Source organism: Magnolia sinica, chromosome 7 (genome assembly GCF_029962835.1).
Source record: "Magnolia sinica isolate HGM2019 chromosome 7, MsV1, whole genome shotgun sequence".
In the NCBI taxonomy this organism is placed as follows: Eukaryota; Viridiplantae; Streptophyta; class Magnoliopsida; order Magnoliales; family Magnoliaceae; genus Magnolia; species Magnolia sinica.
This window is the reverse complement of record NC_080579.1, coordinates 7,731,101-7,753,235: the sequence shown is the minus strand read 5'-3', so window position 1 is coordinate 7,753,235 and position 22,135 is coordinate 7,731,101. Positions and strand designations below refer to the sequence as shown.

The window sequence follows — 22,135 nt, the reverse complement described above, 5'->3', positions numbered from 1 at the left end:
TACACACGGCTTTATCCACTCCCATTACACGCAGGCTAAACATAGCCCTATTACCCGGTTTCTATTATTGGGTTTCAATCTCCACTCTGTTGAATCATGTGAGTAAAAAACGGAGGGCACTCCAGCTGAAAAGGAATGCTAGCACGTGGGGCATCAATCAAGTACTTTAAAGCCTACACTTGCAGCTGCGCGAGTGCCCTATCACACGGGACGACATATCATAGAATACGTGGTCTGATTTGATAGGTTAACTACAAAAATAGTTGACCGACTGCATAACAATTCTGTCTTGTGTGTAGCGCGTGGGGCTCCAAAGTGTGCTCTCAAACAATCATAGTATGGCCACTCCCCGGAAAGCTAGCAACAATGGTTGACCTGTTGCTGATCTGTTCCATTTCGGTCCTACCTTTTGAATATGAGTAAGGCTCCTATTGACTAAAGGTTCTTCGGTTTCCTTTAGAATGAAAGTTGTTATGGACACGAAAGGCCAAAACATGTGTGCCGGGCGTGCGACCCATCAACCTACTAGCAATGGGGGAGAAAACATAACATGTCGCTAAGGTAGCTTGTCTTGCCCGGCTTCAAAATGGAAGGGCGTGCTAGGACGCTCATATCTTTTGAAGCTTGGAACAGTTGAGAACACGTATGGACTCATTTCGCTACAACAAGGACGGAGTTCATTCCATGGGCCCCAGATACGACTCCTGCTCCTGCCCGGGCAGCTCACCCGCCTCCTACTCTCGAGCAAGAGAGTGTTGCTTCTTACTCGAGTGATCAGGCGAGCCCGTCTGCACCGGTAGACAAACATCCATGGGCTGCTACAAACGCACGTCAAATCGACGTTCCAAGGCCGCCAAGAGTTGAAGGTTCCTCATAAACAATAATCATGAGATTCTTTATTATTGTTGATTATTATATCTTTATGTATTTATCATCGAAAGGTAGATTTATATAATCGACGATTTATGTGGTCGAAGCACCACTACACCAGGCAGTAAATAAAGTGTATCGTTCGCAGCCTTCATTCCTCCCTGCTCGCTTCCATACAAGCCTTGCTTTCTAGGGAACTTTGCTTTCTGGTTGGGAAGTGTCTTTGTCTTTTTCACTTCTAGCGGGGTATACCCTTGTGGTAACGTGGTCGATGGGAAGAGACAGAAAGAACTTCTTTCTTAGGAGAAATAGAGGATATCTCCATCGGGGGAGAGAACGGGGAAATCCCATATGACCCACTATGTCTGACAAGTCGCACTATACGTCAACCCAAACTACATCTTCCTCTCCAAGACTCCAGCAACCTATTAGTAAAACGCACGTTGGCGCTCAGTAGTTTTGAAGCTAGGTCGGATCTGGTTGTTATCAGCAGGTGTTTTGATCGATTAATCTGAAATTCTTGAATTACTGCAGGTCTTCATATCAGTTTCTTCGAAGACCTCTGAGTCGTTATCCTTGAGCGGATCCCACGTTAGCCCCAAGACGTTGGTCTCTAACCAGAAAAGTCAATGCATCGAGCTTGAGAAGCTTTGAACCCTTTCCCGCATCAAGCACTAACCTATTTTTAACGTCTAATTAGATCTGGAAATCATTCGAATTATGAATCGAGCTCGTTGCTTTTGGTTTCCTTAAAATTGGAGCCATTATGCTACTACGATATATATATATATATATGGGAAATGATTTTATGCAGTCGACCTCATGGGAACTTCCCATGAAATCAAGCTGTGTGGGCCCTACCGTGATGTGTGTCGAACATCAACACCGTGCATTTGATGGGTCCCCTTTAAATTATGGGATATCCCAAAAATCAGCCATATACGGAACTCAGGTGGGCCATACCATCTAAAATCATGTGAAGACATGCCTAAAACATATAAAAGCACTTGGTGGGGCCCACCTAAAATTTTAATGCATCTGAAACTTGGTCTGACCCCTCATCCAAGTGGGACACACATAATGGATGGGCTGGATTTGTGAACCACATCTCGGTGGGCCCAACAAATGATTATGAATGTTTTAATGGGAGGGTAACCCCTCTCAACTTTTGTATGTGGTGTGGCCCACACAAGTCATGGATTGACTTGATTTTTAAGACTGCGGCCCACCATGGAATGGTGCATCTGACTGGGGTATATGCTTGACACGCATCACGGTGGGGCCCACACAGCTCAACCTCATGGGAAGTTCCCATGAGGTCGACCGCATAGAACCATTTCCCATATATATATATATATATATATATATATATCATAGTAGCATTCCTCTTAAATCTAAGACCAAAAAATCAAAAGCAATTATCTATTAAGAAGATCATGAGCCTGCAGAAGTTACTTGCCTGGTTACTAGCATCACTTAGCTGTACAAGTACCATGGCATACTGTTTCCTGAAATGCTCGTCCTTAATAGTATCTCCTTCTTTCAGGATTTCCATTACCTCTTCATTCATGTGCTTCAGTTCTAACAGCAATGCTTCCTACAGGTATTAACATAGAAAGAACACATCAACTCATCACTCTAAACTATCACTACAACAATCTCGATGACCACTAAATGTTTTATGCATGCAGCTTTTGACTCAAGTTCAGACCCAGCACCCATTCAGAATATAATATTGATATTTTACCATGTCAAAAAAACACAACTTATCTATTTGATATTCACAATTCAAATTGATTACAGTAATGATACTGCATGAGTATCAGATGATCAATTCATAATCATAAGGTCCCCACTTCAAAGTACCAAATCACAACTAAATCCAGGACAAGATCTAGTTGGAAATGACTTCCTTAGCTTTCCTACATGCTTTGAATGAAAATTGAAAATCTTGGGGATATTTGAAAATTAGTAAAATGCGGATCAAAAGTGGCTTTTTATACCCAAACTGACCGATGCGGGCCACAAATTCTTTAATCTGGCCATTTCACCCCCATATCCTGCATTGGGCATGAGAGTAAGGGATGGTACAGCTGTCTTGGCCATTATGCATCAAATAAAACCATGATCTGGGGCTTTCCACATACTCGGGTTTTCAATTCTGACAAGTGTGGCCATGGTCCAATAACATAGACCATTCATCTGCAGCACCCCAAGATAGATCATGCCCCTAAACAATCCTAGATTGGAATATCCTGGCCACCAACCTTGGGCCTCCAAATAGTTGAATTTGGATTGTTAAAATAGTTTCTCTTCTTTACCATCTATTGTAGGCTACAAATCGAGAGGTTATGGGAGTCCTATCAAGGAGGTTTCATGGCATGGTTCATCCACATCAGTGCCCAACAGACCAATGGTATTGAACCATGGGAGCACATGCTAGAACTGAAAATCTGAGTGTATTGAGCAAAGCCATCGGTTGAGGATCCTATAATTCCCCAAAGAGGAAACCTCCCTTTTCTGGGCAATTAGAACTAGTGCACAAACATAAAGAGCCCCACTAAGCTACTCTAAAGTAGGATTCTCAATCCAACTTACTCCGAGCACACCAAGGCACTGGGGTATGCTTGCCAAATCCATGCTATTCACCATATAGGCCCCATCAAGAGGACCACACCCATGTGGCGAATATGGACTGGTCCTTTCCTCTAACCATTCAATTTATTTTGTATGCATATCGTCCACCTGATGGTCAAACTGGCTGATTTTCAGGCCATGCAGCCATGCACATACACTTTAAAGTCCATCTAATAAGCATCCTGAATATCGGTGAGAGTATCCAAGTGACCTTCACATTTCAAATAATTTACAATTACGCAAAGCGACAAACTACAACGCATGTAAGTATCCCCATGACTGATCAATTGAACATAATCTGAATTTTTTTTCTTTGATGAATGACACTTCTAATTGATTAAACAAAGCGGTAATTATGCAAGGAAAGAACAAAGTACCAAGATATGGCAAATCACCAAGCTTCAAATTCTGAAAACATTTAGTAAATACAAAATAAATTCATTGTAAAAACAAACCCAAAAAACTAGCTTGCAGCACAAGAGAATGAGCGTTAACTGCAGATTTCAATTTCAATTATTACGAGATATTTAGGGCTTGTCTAGGTTACAGCCCATTATCATTCAAAATGGAATATTGCCATATGAACATCACTGCCTAAAAAAATAGGAAGGAACTTATCTCCCCTGGAAATAAGTTTTGAAGGCTAGAGTTGACCACCAATCCACACATGGATCCATCAGATGCATCATGTTGTGAAACTACCAAATGCTAAAATCAGGCTCATCTGTTTTTGAAGTGGGCCATAGCTGTTGCAGAAATATGAACCGTAGGCTCAGTTATCCAACATGCAATAACAGCTAAAATAGTGTTTGTCAGCCCAGAGCAACAAAACTCGACTTCTGAGAGGTACCCAAACAGGCCCACACTATTATTCACTATTTTGGGCTGGCTTTTGGGCAAAAGCGGCAAAAGCTATGCTCCATGCTACATGTTATTATTCACTAAAACATTAAAATCAATTAATGGTTGCAACGATTTGTTACATATTTCTATTTTCACTAAATTCGTAACATTTTCAATTATTGAAAAACAAGATCGGAATCGAATGGGTCCTGACAGTATCTATTGACTTGATGCTAATGTCATGGCATAATGGTGGTATAGGGAAGGCAGGAAAGAAGATCTGGCACTTATGTCTGCTAGTAGATTTGTGGTCAATTTGGTCCGAAAGGCATCAAATATGCTTTAGTAACAGGTCTTGTAGCATTTCAGAGGTCTGCAACCTTGCGGTTGCTCTGGTTTGGAATTGTGTGACTGACCCTTCGGCTTTGTCTTAGCTCTCTTCTACTTGGTCTTTGTATATAGTTTTTCTTTTATCTCTTTTTTGTATTTTTTCGACTTTGACCTTTTTGACTAATATTACCGTTTCTCAACAAAAAAAAAAAAAAATCAATTACTGAAATAATTTGAGCAACATATTGAATAAGTTCCTATTTTCCATCTTTATATTTAATCTTGGCCCTATCTTTCCTATTATTTTTATTAAAATCTAAAAGTGTTGTGTAGCTTACACTACACACTACATAGCTTATGCCTCATGCTTTAGGGGAGTAAATGTAATTTTACACATTATTCCTATTTAAAACATAGCTTTTAACTTACTAATTAAGTAGGTCCCCCTATTCTTTTATATTATGAAAAAACTAAACATATAGAAGGGGAGTATCATTTCATTAGGGTAAAGGTTGCAGCCAATTTTGTCAAAATCATTATCGTATCACAAATCGTAATGAGGATTGAATCATATCGAATTGCAAATTGTATCATAAATCAGAAGACTTTTTATAATTTCCTTTAAAATATAAATAAATCAGAAAAATTTTAAAAGCTCAGCAATCATCCTTTTGCCATCAATATGCACCGAGTAATACAATGTCATGATAGTGCTAAAGGATTCTTGTCTTTCCTTCTTTTTTTTATTCTGTCAAGAAATTTTCCTTGAAAAAGATACGAGGATCCTTCAATAATTTATGTTCATGTTAACTTTCTTGAATGTAAAACCATATTGGAAAAGTGGCATTTGATTTTGTTGACCGATGAAAAAAGATATTTTGATTTGTAACCGTCATTCCACAATACATATAAGTCAACATGATCGTAACCATCCATAAAAACATTCTAAATAAGTCATACATTAATTTGGTTTTTTGACTAATTAAGAAATAAGAAATCACTAAAAAAGGCTCTACAATTTAACATTGAAGAGAATATATATATATATATATATATATATATATCATTTAATCTCTTATAAAGAACAAAATAAAATAATTTACGTTTTCTAAACGATTCTTTTTCTTTCCTTTTTTTTCAAAAGTTTTTTCCTAAATGATTCTTAAAGCACCACCAATTTGAAAACATAAAATGAAAGCCAAGTGAAGCATAAAATAGAAGAGAACTGGTATAATTTGAATCGTAAATCGTAGGATTCAAATCATAAAATCATAGGATTCATATAAACAGAGATTCAAAGGTGGGATTCAAATCATTTTACTTGAGATTCGAACCAAATCGTAAATCATAGGATTTTGACAACACCAGTTGCAGGAAATTCACTGTTGTGCCTTAAATCCAACCACAACGTCATGTGGCCGATACTCTAAGCAGTTGGGAAAACTATGTTATGTAACCTGACAAGCAAACTAGGAATGAATGATTACTATGGTCCAACTTGAGGCAGAAAATTGAGATTCATATTATTTTTGGTTAACAGTGAGGGGTATTCTTGTAATTTTACTTTATTAAGGAGGGGTGTGCTTGTTCTTTTGGTTTTCCTCACCCAAATAATAAAAAGAGTAGAGATTAGAGAACTAATAGAGAGGATACACCCCAAACGTTTTCACCACTTTCCCATCTCATTTTCTTTTCTAACTTCCTTTCCCTTTTCATCACATTTTCATCCTTTCTTCACGTCAGCAAAACCATCTGACAGATATGAAATCAGCTGACCTTTTTATCAAGAGCACGGGACAGCTCAGAAAGAGCTTGTACATCAGCTTCTCTTGCTTGGATTTGTTCCAAAGTAGAAGGTTGACCATACATCGCTTGCGCAGCAGCAACTTCATTTGCGGTAGCTTTAGCCTGTACGATATCATCAAGTGTGTCGCCCTGTCAACGAATAATTTGGATCAAGATGCTAATTATAAATATAATCACTAAAATCAATAAATAGTTATTTGTAAATAAGGATTTCAAATTCAAGAAACTACTAACTTTAGCCTGTTTCATCAGCGTGTTCATGGGATAATTAGGTGAAGCAACATGAGAAAACCCATCAGCGTTCTCCAAATTTTCACTCGGAGGAAATTTGATGATGTCCTTGTGTAGGCTGTCTAGTTTCAGATCATTGTTCTCACGGAATTTATCGACTATGCTACTCTGTCTTCTAAGAGCTTCGGACAAATTTTCCAGTGGATTTAGAGGCATACAGTCAATATCCTGAAAAAAAAAAAAGTAATAACAAAGCAGAAGTGTTGAAATAAGATATTATGCTTCACTTAGCAGTGACAATTTCTTGGAAAACAATACATTAAAATATATATGTGTGTGTGTGTGTGCGTGTGCTATTTTTCAGATTACATTTGTTGGTTCTAGAAGAGGTACAGCAATCTAAACACATGACTAAGAAATCTGACAAGATAAAGCGAATGCAGATGTGCACAATTATATTAGAGAAAAATGTAACTATCTGAGTACAATATTTTGGACAATTCAAAGATTCTAGATTTTACAAAATTATCAGTATCTTGATTGCTAATTTCGCAATAGTAAGCCCTAGAAAAGAATAAGTACTAGAATACTAATGCAGGGGTATTTTCACACTGGGCTCAAGTGGGGTGGCCTGTGGGATGCAGGAGCACACTCAGGATGAGTAGCCCACATAACCCATGGATTTGGGGCACGTAACCCATGGATTTGGGGCACGTGTGACGCAGGTGGCTTGTGTGAGGCAGAGCCCATGGATTTGGGGCCCACGAGGGGGCGAAACCCATGGATTTGGGGCCCACGAGAAAGGTTCGGCCGAGGACCTAACTCATGGATTTGGGGCCTGGGCTATGAGATAAAGGGATTAATTCGCATGCTCTATCAGTTCGAGCTTTTAGAGCAAGTGATTAATTGTCTTGCATCAAATTGGTATCAGAGCGGGAGGTCTCGTATTCGAGACTCCTCACCAAGGGTGATTAATACGGGGGGCATTTTTACACCGGGCTCAAGTGGGGTGGCCTGTGGGATGCAGGGGCACACTCGGGGTGGGTGGCCCGCATAACCTATGGATTTAGGGCCCGTGCGATGCGGGTGGCTCGTGTGAGGCAAAGCCCATGGATTTGGGACCCACGAGGGGGCGGAACCTATGGATTTGGGGCCCACGAAGAGGGTTCGGCCGAGGACCTAACCAATAGATTTGAGGCCTGGGCTATGAGATAAAGGGATTAATTCGCCATGCTCTATCAGTTCGAGCTTTTAGAGCAAGTGGTTAATTGTACTGCATCAAATACAATATAATCAATAAATATATCCCAGTTTAACAGATTTAAAAAGAAAAAAGAAAAAGACCTGAGCTTTATCAGAAATATGGTTGCTATTTAGCATTGAGTAAAGCAAGGATGGGATACGAGGAAGCCTCCAAGCCATAAATTCCAAGGATTAAAAGAGCAACAAGATTTTTCTAACTGATATAGGTAAAACCCCATTAAAAAATTTCCCCCAATAAGGAATTGCAGGCTTGGTTTGGTGATCAAGCTGGGAAGTCTCGCTCTCAAGGTTACATAACTTACAGGCCCAAAGTTTCTGGGTAACTGTGGAGTTTAAGTCTTTGAAAAGGCAGATCTATTCCCTGGTAGTTGACTTTAAAATTCCGGGAGATTGATCATGTTTTGCTTGACTTCTGAATGTGGGAGTTCCACACATTCATAGGGAACCAAACATCCAAATGAACAAACTCACTATTGAATCCACTGTCGATCTTTGGGAACCACGCTTCACATGCAACTTATAATTCCTTTTTTCTAGTGACTCATGCCAAATTGGGACTTTCCCATACTTCCTCTAATTTCTTTTCTTTTTTTTCTTTTTTACGTAACTTTGAATTGACAAAAAAAAAAACACAAAGGAAACCAATTAAAAAATTCCTTTTGTTTTAACGATTTGATTGAAGGGCAACAGTTTACCCTCTAAACTGTTGTGTAGGAGCATCAATTTCATTAAAAATAAAATGATGCCATCAGAATGGTTCTTCCTCGTGGACTGAAGAGTTGCCACTTTAAATTTCACAGGCCAGGTTACAAATGTGCAGGAAGCTAAGAAAATAGATTTTAATTAGTCGGGACAGGGTTTGGGCGAGCGGCCAGCACCGTGGGTTTGCTCCCTACAGGCGTGGGTTCGACACCCCTCCCCAGCATTACTCGATGCATGTGGTTGCGGATGATTGCTTGCATCCTACCTCAAAATGGGCCGTGGACACCCAGACGCAGTATTATTATTAGTAGCAGTAGTAGTAGTAGTAGTAGTAATAATAATAATAATAATAACAATAACAATAACAATAACAATAACAATAACAATAATAATAATAATCTAAGAATGAAACAGTGACCAATAGTAAGTTAACAAGCATATTACCATGACAAATTCAACTCCTAATTCAGGCCGGTCAAACTGAACCCTGCACCGGTTACGGTCGACAGTTAGCACATTCCCATCATGAATTTCTCTCGTCTTGGGATGACAGGCAATAACCCGCTGCCCAACTGATAATGGCCGAGCAAGGTCTGTTGGAAGCCCATCCCTGATACCAGCACGCAGTTCAGCATAATGTGTTCTAACTTTCTCACGATATTCTTCGAGTTTTTCCCTTTCTTCGCGTAAAAACTGCTTGGATAATCGCCTTGGTTTGCCAAGAGAACTGTATCAACAAGCAAACGCAACAGAGAGGGTAATTGATGCCAACACAAGTAATCGACACTGGAAAAAAAATGTTGAACCAAAATTTTAAATGAGAACAGACCAACTTAAAAGAAATGATACCTCCGTATGACACCCCATTCCACACGTGTCAACCTTGGAACATGGCCCAATCCGACATGATTCAAGTACTCAACAAACTCACTTCTAGCAAACCATGGGTAGTCAATTGCACTATAGAACCACTCAAACGCACACCATCTACGTAGCATTTGTGATGACAGGCAATGAGAAAGCTTGGTCTGCACTAACAATAAACTCGGTATGGTTAAAGCTTCAAAAGATAAAAATTTCGGCAGATATTGAGGATGGGTATATTTAACCTTAAGATCAGCTGCCTTGTCATGGATCAAATGTGAATATTTATCAGGTCGATCATTTCCAACACTCTCAGCAGACTTTGGCTCCTTGCGCGCCAATACTTTCTGTATATCCATCTTACGCCTACTCCTAGCCTTGGTAGGTAAATTGACTTGATGTACAGAGGAAACTTGAACAGTTGATTCAGGTAGATCTGTCCCTGTTCTTCCCAGATCAGTAGTTGAAGAAGAACGCTCCGGCGGTCTGGCTGATTTCCCTTGTTTGGGTGATGGAAAAATTTGGCCTGCGCGTTTACCCTTACTAACTGATTTCTTCCCTTCTTCAGCTATGGTCTAAAAACATGCACACTGAATGCATTATGACCACAGAAATTCAAGGATGGGATGACATAGGTTACAGCATGACAGTATAACAACCCAAATGAAACAGCTAAAATGAATTTATTCCAAAATCGCATATGCAATGAAGAAGACAGATCAATATGAGTCAACAAGGCACAGTGTGATAACAAGCATGGATAATTATAAATAATTTAGAGGCAGTAAATAATCACAATGCATGTTTGATGGGGTAGACTTGTATGTTATTTTTTCACAACTTAGAAAAATGGAGACCCTTCAACAGTAAACATGTAATAGCTGTATGGCATACAGACTGATTCACCCAGCTGTGGATGGAGCATAACCTAAAACATGAACTGAGAAGGTAATATTTTTCCCTTGATCCCTTCAAATTTGGACCAATCTATTTTACTCTCAACCATCCATTTTATTGTCATTAATTGGATGTTTTAGGATTACTATCGGTGTGATTTAGGGATATGCTCCATCCACAATGGGACCCACAATTTGGATGGTCTGGATAGCTGTACATCATGACACATGAGGATATGTTGCTACCATTTTTTGTGACATTTAAATCTATAAGAGTCTGCCCCAATAATTTAGATCATAATCATAGCATTCTCCAAGCTATAACTATAGCAGTAGAAATAATAGAGAAAAAAGTGAAGTTTCAGAAAACAACATTGCCTGTCAGCAGTTTCGTGAATAGCGCTGTAGCATAGCGTGTAGCATATGCTACGTAGCGTAGTGTTCCAAAAACGCCACGTAGCGTATGAAAATAGCATATTTCCATTGTAGCGTACACTGTGCATATGTAGTGTGTAGCATTCATTGCGTACGCCTCAGGAGTATGCTCATATTCTTTAAAATAAAAGTTGTATTTCATTCTGTGAGTTAAGAAACTGTTTTAAAATGGTGGTGGCCCATTTTTTCACACATGGCAGCATGTAGATCCATCCGGACCATCCTTCACACAAGTGGCACTTTGTCGGTTATAAATATGTACTCATTTAAACTTTTTTACAATCTAAACCATTCAAAAATGGGCCTTGAAATGTACGGCTGAGACGTTTTTCCTTTCAATAGATGGTGAGAGACTCATATTTTAAGAAAAAACTTTTAACTTAAAAGCTTTCGAACAGCCCTACCTCAATGCCAAGGCCCTTGAAAAGCTTCGATTCTCTCAATCGAAAGGCCCCTTGAAGATGAAATTCTTGGCATTGAATCGGACCTACAAAAACATCTTATTACTGTGTTTCCCCCTTTTCGCAGCCGTGTGGACACATAGCTCAAGAAAATTAGTTTTCGGATGATTGAATCTCTATTCAAGGTATGTTTTGGCCCTTTAATCTTTCTTAATGAGTTTTCTTTTTATTTTTGCTGAAAAATAGTGGTTATTTTTTCATTTTTTTAGTTTCTTTTTGGTAAGTCGGTTCTTTTATATATATATATATATATATAGAGAGAGAGAGAGAGAGAGAGAGAGAGAGAGGCATGCTCACCTACGCACGTGCGCACCTTTGCACACGTGTCATGGGTGTTGAATCTGAACGGTCCATAAGATGCAGAATCCCATGAAACCTTAGGGGGTGAATTTTCACCCTGATCTAAGATTCTGGTGGGCCATAGCAAAGAGAAATTCAAATCGAGAAAAGAAACTGTTTGCATTTATCATGACCCACCGAAGTTTTGGATCAAAGTAAAAATTCGTACCAGGGGGTTTCATAAGGTTCTGCTTCATGTGGACCGTTCAGATTTGCGAGACTCATCAGATATGATGAGTTCTCAAAAAAAGATCGTATGTAGTACGTACGAACTGGTTCGCAGGTGAGCGTATATATATATATATATATATATATATATAAAACAAAGATGCATAGGGGTTGTGGTGTGTATGGCATGGATTTGACCCATCCAACCATCACGTTGGACACATGCATGGAGTCCACTATGTTGTTCTATGCCATGGCCCACATGTGAATTGGCTTGCTTTTACTTGAAAAATGAAGCATTTGTAGGTATTTTCATTTTTATTTTTTGCATATTTATTCTTACCATTTATCATATTTTTTCTATTTTTTAATTAAAAAAAGAAGTGTCGTGTAGCTTACGCTACACATTATAGGGGGCTGAACAGTATGCAATACACTGCATGCTATTTACAACACTGCTCGTCAGTCCGATCCGGCATCAACCTAAATGTTTCAAAATGCAATGATGGTGACCAAAGTTGCAACAAAAAACGGGTGAGAAAAGATATGGCGCCAAAATCACAAACAGAGATAAACAACTATAAGACTCAAAATCAAAATATTTGTCAGCATTTGATTTCATAATGTAATAGCATGGGAGAAAATGAGACCAGTATAAAACGTGTAAAAGCATCAATTATTCAAACAACTACAACATAAGCATTGTCAAGGACTCAGGTGGAGACAAGTTACCATGCTGGGAGGACTTAGAAGTTAGAAGAAGGGTATGTTCTTGCCAGTAGTGTCCAGAAGATGCAATAAAAAGAGCTCAGTTGCATAAAGATAGAATAGGAGTGGGAGCAGAGTCAGATGGTGGAGAAAGAATGTGGCAGGTCTCAAAACATCAGGAAGAGTGAACAACTAGGAAGAAGAAGCAAGAGGGGGGTTTAGATTCCCCAAGCTTTTAATCAGGGACAAGTCTTGATGCGACTTTGCACAAGGTATTCTAGGTCCAAAGTCTCAGGCAAGAAGTGGATAACCAGAACATATACTGTTACATAACCACCTGGAGTAACATTCAAATTCTTCGCAGGGCAATCATTGCTTTGTGAATTGTTGCCCAGAGCCGGAGAGGTGTGAATGCCCCACTTTTTAAGAAATACTAACTGGTATTGCATCTCCTGACTATATGGAGTGACACAATCATACAATGGAACATGAATCCTGTGTTAAGGGTAGTATTGCAAGGTTGTATATTAGTTCAGTAACCAAGGAAAATAAAACGTCTTTTAACTCAGAGCAATATCATTTGTCTTCACTACCCGTAAATCCTGACATTGTGTCAGTTAAAATATAACAAACACATGACTATCATACCTCAGCCTTCTGAGATTCACTTGGAAGAGAATCACCACGAACTTCAGCTTTCGTAGTCTGCAACCGGTAAATCAAGCAAATCGGACAGAGTCAGTATTGACTTGTGTTATAATTGCATAAGAAACCCAAGAATCTATTTGCCCAAGATTGAGATACCATAAATAAGCAGTTTAATGTAAACAATAACTTCAATCAACGCTTACTTTTTCAGCTGACTTCCGCTTTCTCTTCCGTATCACACCAGTAGGCTGGAAGGATTGCTGCTTTCCTTCAGAATTAGCACTAACATCAACAGACAGATCTTTCCCTATTTTAGCATTCTTTGTGGTGTTGATGTCATCTCCAACCACTGAGGGTTTCCCTTTCAGTTTAGGCCCAATCATAGGTCTATCTCTTTGGTGGTTTGCAGAAGTAGCTTCTGGTACATTAGGCTTCTCAACAGTATCAACATTTCTCTTTTCTTCCTTGACTCGAACTGACGACTCTAAAAAGAGAATAACATGCACGTGCACACACACACACACAAAAAGATGAATAATAATATTAACAGCAGCAGCAGCAGCAATAACAATAAGAATTAGGGTCATAAATCATCATCGTCATCTAAGCTTTATGCCTTTATACCAACTAATTGAGGTTTGCTTCATGGCTCTGGTTCAGCCATTCAAGTCGATCAAGGACCACATCCTTCGTTAAACCATATGTCATCACAAAAATCAGTCACGGTTCAAAATGAGAAGGTATCATGGAATCAAAATATCTCTAAAAAATCTCTAGATTACCCAATGAAAAACCTAACCACAAAGCAAAAATATTCGGAAGCAGGCGCCTATCTAACACCCACCTTGTTGCCAATGGCACCAATCTATTCAACTTAAATTATTTGATCGTACAAAATTGAACCATTATATGACTAAAATTAGAAAAAGGCAAATCATTAGCAGTCAGAGTGGGTATCAACCGTGACTCCCTCAGAATTTTAGCATATTTTTGGCATTCAAGATGAAAATGTAGAAATCCAAAAAATATTTTACATACTTTTCGTACAGTGGAGAAAAAAAAACCTAGAACATGAATTTACCAAATAACTAGGTTTCATATCTTATTGAAAGAAGGGATTATTTTCACTTTGCTTATCCATAGTTGGAATTTATAACTTCCCCTTTAGGTGTGTGTTTATGAAAGGAAGAAACAAATGATAATATGAGATAGACATAGAGACAAGAAGATCAAGGTGCTCATGTAAAGTCATGCTCTCGGATGAGATTGCAATGCAATTTATGTTTCGATCTCAAAACACAACTAATATGAAGTACATAAATGATAAAGCAAAAGGAGTGAAAGCAATGTAAAAATGAAGAAGATGAAAAATTAAAATAAATAAATAAATAAATTTTAAAAAAAAAAAAAAAGTATGCATGAAGGCTTACCAGCATCGATATTTAAAGATAAATCTGCCAATGTTTGTAACGCATATAGGTCAAAGCTTTCATCTACAAATAAAAAACGAGAAAAGCAATTAGAACAAGTAATCATAAACAATTCTCAAGCTTTCAAGAAAATGAGAACAAGAACAATACATCCATGTTGATGAATACATCACCAAGCATTCCATTATGGAATTAGAAGCTTAAAATAGTCAACTTTTTCTAAAATATGAAACTATTTAACTCTGATGGATATATATATATATATATATATATAAGAATACTTTCAAACAAGTTGACACAAAGTAGTAGCAAGCACATCAAGCAAAATGATTGTTAAATGGACCATTGCGATTCCACTCAGGTACCAATGTAGTCCCACATGTGGTCTCTTGTAAATGTTGGGCCAAAGTATGTATTTGGGATAGAATTTAGGCCCATGGGCTTTGCTTATGTAAGTTTAAGTCAATGGAGACCTCTTTTTTTTTTTGTAACTTTACTCTAAATAATAGAAGCCCTAACAAAAATAAGAGGGGTGTGGGCATGAGAGGCAAGTAGAGCCTTTCTCCCTCCTTTCTCTTCTTTCTTTCTTCCCTTTCCGCTTCATCAGTCTCATAGTTTCACATGGTACCAGAGTCTCTCTTGCTCAAAACCCTAACCTATCAATCAAATCTTGGTGGATTCCAAATTCCTAAAGTGCTAATCAAACCCTGGAAAAGAGGATCCATCTTCATTTTTTTCCAGAAAACAGGATGTTTTCTGCAATCGTTCTGAAGTGAGTGCAGCGGTTTGCAAAGGGAATGCAGAAATTGAGCCCGGAAGATGAAAGGTTGCTGTTTTTTTATATAAACACGATGTTGTAAATGTTGTTTCTCCATTATTTTGCAGAAAAAGCAGTTTTTTTAGTAGATCTTTTGTTAGCCATGACCTAATCATGAGATTTATAATTGATGTTTGGGTGAACCCTAGATGATGAAGAGTTGAAAACTAATGTTCGTTATTGTTGTGGGATGGTTGAGAGTGATTCTGATTATACATCACCATTTTTCAATACAACCTGAATCAAATTTGTCAAAAGTTGGTTATGGAGCCCAAAGATGTGGTAATTACTTCTTCATCACTGGGTGAGAATCCCAATTCCTCGTTTAATGCATCAATTACATTTCTGAAACTAAATGGGTAGTACTACTTACAATGGGAAAAGTATTTCTTTTAGCCAAGAGAAAGATCATTATTTCTTCACGGAGACCAACACTGAGGAACCTTATCCTAAATATAAACAACAGATACGTGATGCTGCCCAGATTAGGTCATGGTTGTGAAATAGAATGGAACTTAAAGTAAGTTCAAACTTGGTGTTTTTTAATATTGATAAAGATGTGTGGGATACAGTTAAAAGGATGTAGTCCTAAGCACAGAATATTTCCCAGGTGCATCAGTTGTACGAAAAGACTCTCTCTTCAAAAGGGAGATAAATCTCTTGGTGAGTATTTTGTCCAGTTTATTGATGTGTGGGAAGAACTTCATTCTATCATCCCATTATTTCAGATATAACACTTACGAAAAAGCAAATAGAAGACATAAAAGTTGTAAAGCTCGTCTAGCCTACGTACACGCTATTCGCTATTTAAAACACAGATACCAACTCAAATTAAACCCATTTAATTGTGGAGCCCACTGATGCTAAGTCAGTGACCCAAAATCTGATGTTTGAGCAATCTTGACCTTTGATTTATGGACACTTGTTTGTTGAAATAGGACCATTGGATTTTTTTTTAATTCTTAATTGTCCAGTAAATGTCCTCTAATCTCATCATCAGATGAAGAATAAAACCTAACTTTTGGGTTATGAGATATAATTTGGACATTTAATTTTCAGTACATGTACGCTAGGTGTGCAATTTTTAAAGATAATTAATCTGTTGTATTTTCTTACAAGTCTTCTTAGATTTATAAATTTTATGAAATGATTTTGAATATAATTGCAACACTTTTGTTAGACAGCACATCTTAAGACCCTATACAGAGGAACTTATTTTGTGCACTTGTTTTGTATATTAATGTCCTCTTTAACATCCCTTGTAGTTTCGTTGAAAAATTAGACCAATTTTCCAGTGTTTCCCAAAAACAGTGATACATTACCCAACACATCCGATATTTCCCATGCGATAACCGATATTTTTCCAAATCCCAAGGGACCGATGCCTCCGTTGATACCGAAAAGGGAAAAAACATTGCCGTTATGTAACAGCCATTATGCAACGTTTTTAATACATTGATCAACACAGCAAGATTACTCATTTCCAACCAGTAAGTTTTGAAATTGCTGTGAACAGGAAAATTAGATGGCATCGAATTTCCTGTATAACATTACTTATGCTCAGTCAAGAACTAAGAAGGAAAAATCATAATTAAGACAATGTAATGAGGCTTCCTAGTATGATGGAAAAGATATTACTATTTTTAATCTACCAAGCAGAAAAAAACAAACGTAAATTCCATATAAGATCTGGGATTTAGAATTAGAAGGAAAAAAAAAAAAAAAAAGGGAGAAACAGTTCTTAATTACAGTATTGGCTGGAGAAGAACACAAAAGGGATAAGGACTCATAGTCAAGCAAAAAGAACTAAAGACCATCCTTCCCAGGAAAACTTGAAAAATGCATATGGGATGAGGGGAAAGAAATTGGACACAATAATTAATATACCTTCAAAGTACAGTTGTCTGCTTCTCTTCCTTGGTCCCTCAGCTTTCCCATCTGTAACTTCCACATCGACTTCATCTTTGACAGCTTTCAAAGCAAGCCCTTCTTCAGTACCACTGCATGCTTCCCTGACATCATCAAAATGATTGTTTTCAATCCCTTGGGCTTTTCGTTTCTTTCCTTGAAACTTCTTTCCCTTCCTTTTATTTCCCACTGCACCAGCGCTTTCTGTATCTTTGGCAAAATCTCCATTTTCAGCTTCCCTGCTCCCTAAACTACCCTCAAGACAGTCTTCATCTGTGGCCTTGGTGCTGGCAATCTCTGACTCGGCTTGCTAAATTCCATGGGTAAAAAATAGATCAGTAAATCAATCATTAAATGGCATCAATCCTGAAGCAAAATATATTAGAAGACAACAGATGATTACCTTCCTTTCACCACTCCGAATAGGTGAGGCTCTCATGTGCTCTGTTCTTCTGCTTGGTGTATGAGATACCTGCGGCGAGCCTCCTCTTTGTGAAGCCCCTGCCAATGCTAATGCTGCTGCTGCGACACAGGCAACTTCATCATCATCAGCATCTACTGCTGATTCCAGACCTTGTTTGTTTGGGGAAACAATATTTCCTCTGCCATCCTTATCATGAAGGTAAGAAACTGGGACGCGGGGAGTTCTTTTTCCCACAGCATGAGGTCGGGTACCTGCAATAAACTTTAAAATTTTCATGTCTGAATTCTACAAAGACAAACAGATCTAAACATTTGCAATCACTTGATACTACAGAAAAGAACAAGGAACACAAGCAAACATATATACAGGGTTGTTTGCTTTTATTAAGTCTGGGTCATGGATATGGAAAAGTATATTGGATTCCACTGGAAGAAAGGAGCATGTATGAAATGCTGGTGGAAAAGTGCTGTTTGGTTAGCATGAGAAGATCTGTTGGATTCCTACAAATTTTTCAGTTTGCAACTGGTTGGATTGCATTGAAAAAATGTTGGATTACTTCAGAATTTTATTCAGTGGTCTGCCAAACCTCACATACAACGACATTGAAACAGTCATCTTTGTTTCAACACGCGAGTGTGGAAATCCAAAAAAAAAAAAAGAAAAAAAAAAATCAAATTTTTAGAAAGACATTGTTATGCACATTTTGTTGGAAAAGCAATCTAATTTCCATGCGTTTTTTCTTTTTCTTTTAAAGAATTATAGTTGTAGGATTTCGTAAAATTTCTTTTTAATTCCAAGGGATTGCAATAAATAATTAAGAAAAGAAGGGAAAAAAACAAAAAAAAAAAAAAAGTAGTCACAAAGCGGCTACAATTATCGTTAAAAGGCTCAGCTACTCAGAGTAACTTGTTCAGTCCTAAGTTGAGTCGGGACTCACCTGTGTCAAGGACTCAAGGGTGACTCAGGCAGTGACTCATGGTATCGAAACAAATTAGGTGTTGCCAAGTCCAAGTGGACTCGTATGAATCAATTCAACTTGTTCGAGTCTTAAAACCATGAATAGAACATCAAAGAATATAATTTGTATTGCACCATAGGAAAATCAATAGAATTTGGAAATAAGATATGGAGGGGAAAAGAAGGTTCATAAATCTCATCCAGTTTCTCTTTAGATGAGAATAAGAATTCCATTTAGAAAATCAATCATCGAATGTTTAAAAGGCACAGCAATATTTCTCAAAATGGAGTTCTATTATGATTTCAGATAAGAGTATCTTTTATGATGATGTATTTGGATAATATAATTAAAATAATCAACGAGCAGTAATAACATATTCATTTACCATTGAAACTTAAACAATAAGAATCTACCTCCAGAACGCTTCTTCTTTAATAAAGATAGGCACCCATAACTTGATGCAATTGACTGGTGTTGTAACAAGTCTGGAAAAGGTCCATCTGATCCTTTCGAGCTGTTGGCTTTGAATTTTCCCCGACCACGCTTTTGGGGCTTACGAGATGCTCCTACTCCATCATTGCTTTCTCTTTCACTATCACTCCCTTCCTGCCATTCATACTCCACTGATATTAGACTCGCATCAAACCAATTCAAGCCATTTAGTTGCATTATAAATAATCTCTATAGAATTGTCCAAGTAGCATGACTACCATAGAATCTAGGACAGTTTCTGAATTACTTAATGCATAAAAGATAAGCATCCTGTACACAATTATCAACCTAAAACTATAAGTGTCATTAGAAAAGACTTAGGGCTTGTTTGGCATCTCTACTCTAATCTAATGAGAACTTTTCAAATAAGAGCTACTTTAATAAGTTCTTTTTATTCTAGCTCTTGTTTTCAATAAGCTCTACTTTAATAAGTTCTTTTTATTCTAGCTCTTATTTTAAATAAGATTGTTTGGTAAAATTAGGTTTTCAAAATCCTAAAAAGCTCTTATATGAAATAACGTTTGGTAAAACGTTCAAATAAGAGCTTTTTTTAGGGGTAGTTGATGTCATTTTTAACGATTACAACAACTACATTATAAAAGCAATCCAGACGGGCAACAGAATGGATGGCTACGATCTTCATATTTTAAGACATTTGGGCCATCCATTATGTCGAACATTGGATGTGGATCCTCCAGCATATGGAGCCCACGTTTGATGTAGATTGTCCATCATGTGAGCCAAACCTTCAAAGTGGGCCGTCCATCATGCGAGGCTTGTCTTGGATGTGGACCATTCATCCTTAGGGGTTGACCTTTGATGTGGACCATCCATTATGTGGGGGCCCCTATATGAAGGTTATCCATCATGTGGGGCCCACCATCGATGCTATTTGTCCTTTACGTGGGGCCCCTCAATGTCCACTACCTATCACGTCATCATTAGGGGTTGACTTTTGACGTGGACCATCCATTATGTGGGGCCCACCTTGATATGGGTCATCCATCATGTGGGGCCCACCATCGATGCTACTTGTCCTTTATGTGGGGGCCCTCAATGTCCACTACCTATCACATGGAATCCACATTTGTTGTATCCATTGTGTGGGCCCCACCTTTGAAGTGGGTTGTCCATCATGTGGGGCCCACTTTTGATGTCAACCATCCATCATGTGGGGGGCACCTTCTACGTGAATCATCCATCATGTTGGGCCACTTTGGATATGCCGTCCATCATACGACACCTTGGATGTGAACCGTCCATTAGGCGGGGCCCACTTTTGATGTCAACCATCCATCATGTGGGGGGCACCTTCTACGTGGATCATCCGTCATGTTGGGCCACTTTGGATATGCCGTACATCATACGAGACCTTGGATGTGGACCGTCCATTAGGTGGGGCCCACTTAATGTGGATTGTCCATCAGGAGAGGCCACGCTTTGATGTAGACCATCCATCATGTGAGGCCCACTCCATCCATTATGTGGGCCACCTAGATGTGGACCATTCATTATGTAGGGCCCCACCTTCAATGTGGGTCGTTCATCATGTGGGCTCACCTTTGATGTTAATTATCCATACGTGGGCCCACCTTTGATGTCCATCATCCATCATGTGGGTCCCCGCGTTTGATGTGGACCATCCATCATGTGGGGCCCACTTAATGTGGACGGTCCATCGCAATGGGCTACACTTTGATGTGGGCCATCCATCATGTGGGACCCACCTTTGATGTAACTATGCACCTTCAATATGGGTCGTTCATCATGCAAGCCCACCTTTGATGTCCAACATCCATCATGTGGGACCCACCTCCTATGGACTGTCCATCACGTGGAGCCCACTTGATGTGGATAGTCTATAATGCGGGGCCACATTTTGATGTGGGGCATCCATCATGTGGGACCCACGTTACATGTTTGCCATCTATCATGTGGATCCCACCTTTGTTGTGGACCGTCCATCATGTCAAGCCCAACCTTCAATATGGGTCGTTCATCATGTGGGCCCACCTTTGATGTCGACCTTTCCATCATGTGGTCCCACCTCCAATGCCCACCACCATCATGTGGGTTCCACCTTTGATATGGATCGTCTATCATGTCGGACCACACTTTGATGTGGAGCATCCATCATGTGGGACCCGCCTTTAATGTGACCATGCATGATGTGGGCCCACCTTGATGTGGACCATTCATCATGCGGAGCCCCACCTTCGATATGGGTTGTTCATCGTGTGGGTCCACCTAAGAGATATTGTGAAGAGAAGAAAAGAAGGCAATAATGGGACTTAAAAGTTTAAGGACAAAATTGTCTAAAAATGTCTGCCCGCTTAAGCCAAATAAGTTCTTAAAGAAAAAGTGACCTCCCTATCACTTATTTTTTAAGAGCTTTTTGAATAGTTTCTAAAAAAAAATAAGCTTTAAAATTAAAGCTTTACCAACAATCTATTTCCAAAATAAGAGATTATTTTTTTTAGAATAAGCAAATAAGCTCTTATTAGTAGAGATGCCAAATGGCTCCTTACCAATAAGATAAGCAATAATCTTGGAATTGGGAATGGTAGTGAAACCATCGCTTGAGTAAATAGAACAATTATGTAGATAAAAATGCAGCCAATCATATATTTTCATACTTATCTAGAATGAGTGTTGGGAACATTAAGTCAAATATGGTCTTCCTAGTACCAAAAAAATAATAATAATAATAACAATGAACTAGAACCAACAAATAACATAAGTGCAGGAACATAAATAATGTTGCTCTATTCAGAAAACAAATTCTAAATGTAATTTTCTTGGATAAAGAAACCCATTTTTCAAGTCACCAGAAAAAACAAATGAAACAAGAAATAAGACTAACCAAGTTACAATATCTATCCTCAAATCTTATTCAGAACATTCG

The 22,135-nt window shown here is 38.5% G+C and overlaps 1 protein-coding gene across 1 annotated transcript in view; it reads right to left on the bottom strand.

Annotated features, from left to right (window-relative positions):
* LOC131250973 (protein ALWAYS EARLY 2-like) overlaps nucleotides 1–22,135 on the bottom strand; it is a 46,133-nt gene that overhangs the window by 6,401 nt on the left and 17,597 nt on the right. The window contains exons 7-18 of the mRNA XM_058251405.1: nucleotides 19,152–19,344; nucleotides 17,760–18,031; nucleotides 17,336–17,666; nucleotides 14,632–14,694; nucleotides 13,399–13,685; nucleotides 13,202–13,258; nucleotides 9,792–10,121; nucleotides 9,532–9,710; nucleotides 9,127–9,409; nucleotides 6,721–6,945; nucleotides 6,457–6,615; nucleotides 2,330–2,467 (exon numbers count right to left, since the gene is read on the bottom strand). Of these exons, the coding sequence (XP_058107388.1) occupies nucleotides 2,330–2,467; nucleotides 6,457–6,615; nucleotides 6,721–6,945; nucleotides 9,127–9,409; nucleotides 9,532–9,710; nucleotides 9,792–10,121; nucleotides 13,202–13,258; nucleotides 13,399–13,685; nucleotides 14,632–14,694; nucleotides 17,336–17,666; nucleotides 17,760–18,031; nucleotides 19,152–19,344 (2,517 nt within the window). The remainder of the gene's footprint in view (nucleotides 1–2,329; nucleotides 2,468–6,456; nucleotides 6,616–6,720; nucleotides 6,946–9,126; nucleotides 9,410–9,531; nucleotides 9,711–9,791; nucleotides 10,122–13,201; nucleotides 13,259–13,398; nucleotides 13,686–14,631; nucleotides 14,695–17,335; nucleotides 17,667–17,759; nucleotides 18,032–19,151; nucleotides 19,345–22,135) is intronic.